General features: G+C 37.0%; 1 protein-coding gene across 1 annotated transcript in view; it reads right to left on the bottom strand.

The window, feature by feature from the left end:
* Positions 1 to 5,174, bottom strand: part of LOC122808234 (whey acidic protein-like) — a 31,383-nt gene extending 26,209 nt beyond the window's left edge. Inside the window, exon 1 of the mRNA XM_044079197.1 lies at positions 5,027 to 5,174. Within this exon, the coding sequence (XP_043935132.1) occupies positions 5,027 to 5,135 (109 nt within the window). The 5' untranslated portion in view covers positions 5,136 to 5,174. The remainder of the gene's footprint in view (positions 1 to 5,026) is intronic.
* Positions 5,175 to 5,483: the final 309 nt, after the last annotated feature.

Genomic DNA, 5,483 nt, shown 5'->3' with positions numbered 1-5,483 from the left:
TGTAGGTATATTTCCCTGAGTAGCCAATGCCAATGTTTTGAGGACACTTAGACAGGTATTAAAATGCATCAAAAAAGGTTATTATTCATTGTGAAGTTAAAACTCATCTGTGTAATCTGTACTATATTCTCCCACAGACATTTTCAGCCTTAAAGGATAAAAATGCCATAAACTATTTCAGAAGTAGCCTATCAGAAGGAGAGTGCACTGGAGAGAGGAATAAGCATTATTTCCTTTCTTAAACAGTTGAGTAAGAATTAGCCCAGGGTTCATTTCTGAGTTTGCTCCAGTACTTGTTTTTATAGCTATATGTGGATTACAAATCCCTTCATTTTACCATATAAGTGAATGATTCAGTCCTTCTGTACATAGGAATTGGTGAGGCTGACATACAAAACAAATTATAGAATGGACTGACATACTTGGAAATCTGGTCAAAGGGGTTTGGTCTCCTATGAATGAATTAAGAGCCAATACCATGAAATACAGTTATAGAACAATTTATCCTCAGTTTGACAGTACATCACACCTAAAAAGTAGTCCAATAGAAAAAACACAGACCATAAATGTAAGTAGCTGCGTGGGGAGTCCATACTTTAGTTTAGTTTCCAGATAAATCATTCTGTGAGAAAAGACAAGGAGAGTCTAGGTCAAGAGTAAATACTCCAGTTATACTTTACAGCTGAGTGCCACATCACGTTTGTGAATTCCCTTCTTCTGCTTCCCAGACTATGAGATGTGCATGTTTTGCAGTTGCCTATCTGCTACACTAAACAAACAAAGAAAAAGAGCAATTTTATCTGAAAGTGTTCAAAGTTACCTAACTGGCTGGTACCTGACTTCAGCACTAGGATCCTAAAAGATAATGAACAGTTTGAGTTTTTAATTTGAGATGTCCGTATCTCACTCTGCTTTGTGCGACTAGGTTTTGTAGTAGTCAGCTAACGCATAAAATGGTGAACTCCCCCACCCCCACCAAAAAAACAAAGAAAAGACAGCAGACAGAGAGAGAGAGAGAGAGAGATAGAGAGAGAACCACATTAAACTCATGTCTTTCCATTCATCCACTGGAAGTTATGTAAGATGTGAAGTGGTATTTTGAGTCCTGGGTTTCATTTCAGTGTAGCAGTAATACACAATGATAGGAGCTGCACTGATAAGCAATTATAGTCAGAGGATGTTATTCGTGCTATGTGACTCCACAGGAATGATGATAAACATGCCTATTTAAGGCAAAAGTGCAAATACCCCAAAATACACTTCACATGAAGAGAAGTAGGGAGATCAATTATGTGCATAAGACACTGTGCACACTGGCATATTACTGTAATTTATAGAGATAAACACAAAAGGGCCTCATATGCATGCAAAATGCTCAAAGGTCCCTGAACTTACATAACTTTAACATTTGGGATTACTTGAGTTAGGTGGCAAGTTAGTTATAGAAATTACTAATATTTTAAAGCAAGAAAAAATACTGGAAACTATTTTTAAATTCATTTAAAACTGTTGAAAATGATGTACAATGTATTTATCTAAAGATATCACATAACCTGAGAGACCTCGGAGATTCATAACAAAAAAATTGTCAGGAGAGACTCGCAGCTGTTTCTCTATACTTATTCTCTTATAGTCTTTTCTTTAGATATCTATGTATAACCTTTCATGCCATGAAAGATCCAACTCTGTTTGGTCTTTTATTCCTTTGCAGAACTAATGGTACACCAAACAGTCAGTTAAAGCTACTAAGCCTTCATCAGCAGATAAATAAGACACTCTGGCATGACAGATTCATATTCCAATGTATCCCTGACCTCTAAAAAAAAAGTCCACTATATGTCAACCAGAGTAGCACTCTTGCCACCTTCAAGGTATACCTAGATAATTGGATGGGCAGCCTCAAATTCTATCCCTTTCTGTCTTGTCTTGCCCTCCTTGAGGCTAGAGGGAAATTTTGAATAAGGGTTTTCTGGCTAGACTTGAGCCAAAACTAAAGCATCTATGCTCAAAGCATGTGCATCCCATAGGCCAAATTCCCTGATGGACAGCTCCCTGACAGGGAGCATAACTTGATAGGTGGCACCAAGTTCTGTTAGGGAACACCCCATGTGGCGCACTGCTCCTCAAGAAAATGTGGTACACAAACCCAGGACTTCAGTTCCACAGGCAGCAAGGAATCTACTCTTCCACACAGGAGATGGTGGGGGGTGGGGGAGCAGACATCTGCTTAATGAATATTGATATATGCAGGATGGCAGCACAGACTCTCAGTTACTCCTTACTATATAATGTTAACAACATTCAGAGTATTCAAAGCGTAAAAATAATATATTTTGTTACCCTTCCTCCTATGTGCACACCCTTCTTGCTGGACATTCTGCTTAGCACTGATACAATGGTATGATGGCTGGATTTGGCTGTCCTGGCAGACGCTCAGGAGGAGTGATGTTCAGGGCCCATGCAGTGCAGGCAATCATACTCTTTCCTGGTACAGGCAGTCAGCTTTATTGACACAGAAGGGGGAACAATGGCCCCATCATGGTGTTTAGCTTGTGTGTTTTTGCGGTAGTGGTATCTTGATGCCAGATGTTCCAAAATGACTTCCTTCCTCACCATCATAGGAATTTTGTAGGACTTGCGATGGAGGCTCTACAGCACTTCACCATGGCAGTCTTCATGTACTTCTTATGCTTAGAGACACAGAGACAGTACTTTTTTATTATTTATTCTTTCTGCTCCACAACTTAGAGTTGAGGTGTGTCAGGTCATGGAAAGATACTTTGTGATTATAATTGTTCTTGCTATGGTTGATTTCTCCCAGTTTCACAGAATGTCAAGATCTTTGCCTCATAATTTTGATATGCTGCTTGAAAATATGAGGTTTTCTGGTAATTCATTGAGAATTTATGTCACCAAATAAAGAAAGACTTCAGTTTTTGGTGTCATATCCTTTGTGAAATACATTCAAATGTATACCAGTTATTCCACCAACATTCTATGTTTATAGGAGCAATTTTTAAAATCTGACTGATTTTTGGCTTCTGTTCCTCCAGTCATTTTGACTTAGTCCTTAATTATTATGCTATGAGGTTTGCAGTAGGAAAATGTTGGATGGGGCTAAACAATAACAGGAGGAAAATGGGAGGGGGAGTCAAGGGAACCAAACCACAGTGAGGAAAAAAAAAAAAAACATTACTTAAACCTAGCATTAGTCCTCAGCACTAATTGACTATTAAAAAAAATGCTGTGAATGAAGGGATGTGTTTTCAAGATCAAGAGGAACATGCCAGAATCAGCAGGCATCACTTAGACTATTTACATATATGGTGAGCATTGACCCACAACAGGATCCAAGGAGTTCATGCCTACTGGGGCACATACATGTGCACTTGTGCTACACTAAAAATGTCTGTGGTGGCTAAGGGGCATATATTAGATTTTTTTTTACTTGGCTAACACCTGAATTGCAGAAACTCCCCCCTGCCTTTGACCTCTTCCTCATTCAGTTCAGTTCACTGAATTGTCTGTCAGTGACTGTAACATGTTGGCCAAAACAACTCAGTTACAGAAAACTTTGCCGGTTATGGTTATCTTTTGCTATTTTGTAGAAGAAAAGTAAATATATCAACATTATAATCAACATGCTACTGAATTTGGCATTGCATTAACGTTTTCTTTAGCACAACTTCTAGTGTCAGGTTATTAATACAAATGCAGTCTTTTGTGTAAGCCATGTCAATGTTTCAGTCACTAAGTTTGTCCACAGAATAATGGATTGATTGTCAGAAAAGTGCCAATAAAGTGGCAGCTGATGTGTAGCTAAAGGAAATATATAGATTAAACCGCTCAGAATGAAAAATAGCGAAAAAATATAGAACCTTTTTGGAAAGGCAACAATTGGTAAAAATCTAGAAAAGTAAAAGTACGTAGAGCATGAATGATATATACAAACCAGATTCATGTCAACACTTTGAAGGTAATTTTAATGAACATAAAAAAATGAAAACTGATTTCTAGAAACCAACTTCAACAAAAAACTCAATAATTTTTTTGTGCAGTGGGACCTGCACCCCCCATGTATGGTACCCCATCCCCATCCCCCTGGACTTATATATACCAACTTCCAGGTTACACAACAGTGGAGAAAGAAACAAACTCCACTGAATGTAATTTTGACAAACAACACTTGCTCTTTTTGCATTTACAGAAATGACGTTCGATCACACAACATGCGCCCATATAAATAATGTCTGCCTTTTTTTTTTGATCCATTGCTGATCAGCTGCATGGTTTACGACAGTAAACCTATTAAAAACACCAAACGTCTCTGCAAGTCCTTGCTCTGGAAATTTCTCCACCAGTGAATTCCATTTTAAATAATGAAATAACTTGAAAGAAAGGTCAGTTCTCACTGGTAATTATACAGGTTAGGCCAACAAAGATGTCTGAGGGTGCATTATAAGACACAAAATTGATACAACCAGTTCAAGATTTGCTCACTACTTCATAACCGCAGTAGTATGGACATTCTAATTTTTAGGAAAACAAAGGTATTAAATATATTAAAGAGTTGTTTCAAATAAGCAAAGATGTTTCAGCAAATTGAGGCATAGCTCCATAGTTCTGAAATCTAGTTCTTTGCCATGTAACTGATCATTTTTTTTTTTGAAAACCTTGCTGACAGAAGTACTAGCAGCAAACTATATGATAGCATTCCTTTGTTGAAGACACAGATGTTTAGAAGAAAAGCAAAGTACACATCCTAACTTCAGGATTTTACCAGTATGACACCAGTGTTCCACTATTAGTTCAATGCAAACAGCTGAAAATAAATAAGCAGTCATTCTTCCAGCGAAATGTACATTTTTAACTATAGGCCATTTTTTACATAATTCTATCCCCAAATATTTTTTATTAATTAGTTTCATATCTTGATGCTATTGCCCTTATTACCATCTGTATCCCTGCAAAGCTTTCACTAATTCACTTGAACAAGTTATGCCTATTACGAAGTATTTGAACTTACTGTTAGAAGTTCCATCTGAGCCCTTTCCGTTTTGACTATAGCTTTGACTTTCAGATTGACATTGGATAATCAAGTTGAGCACCAAAAGTGTCAAAATAATTGTCTTCATTTTTGTTTTCTGACTGCACAGAAGAACGATGACTCTGTTAAAAACTGCTGTGCTGCCTTTCCCTTTTTGACTCTCTGTATTTATAGTAGTTACTTACATCTGAAAAAAAGGCCAGTGAACCTGCCTTTTGTTCAAAGATTTTTTATAATCTATGTAATTATGTTATTAGTTGCTCTTTCTTCAAAATATTATTTGCATTCATTTCTTTCATTGTTATCTTAAGCTGCAGTCATATGATGCAAATCCATTAGAAATAGTCTTACACTTTATACGTTGAACCTAAGATTATGTTCCATAACATATACATATTTTAACAGCAGCTTTAAGCAGACAAAATATTAACAACAA

The sequence above is a fragment of the Protopterus annectens genome, chromosome 8.part0 (genome assembly GCF_019279795.1).
Source record: "Protopterus annectens isolate FY-2018-M chromosome 8.part0, PAN1.0, whole genome shotgun sequence".
Lineage (NCBI taxonomy): Eukaryota > Metazoa > Chordata > Ceratodontiformes > Protopteridae > Protopterus > Protopterus annectens.
This window is presented reverse-complemented; position numbering and strand designations above follow the sequence as displayed.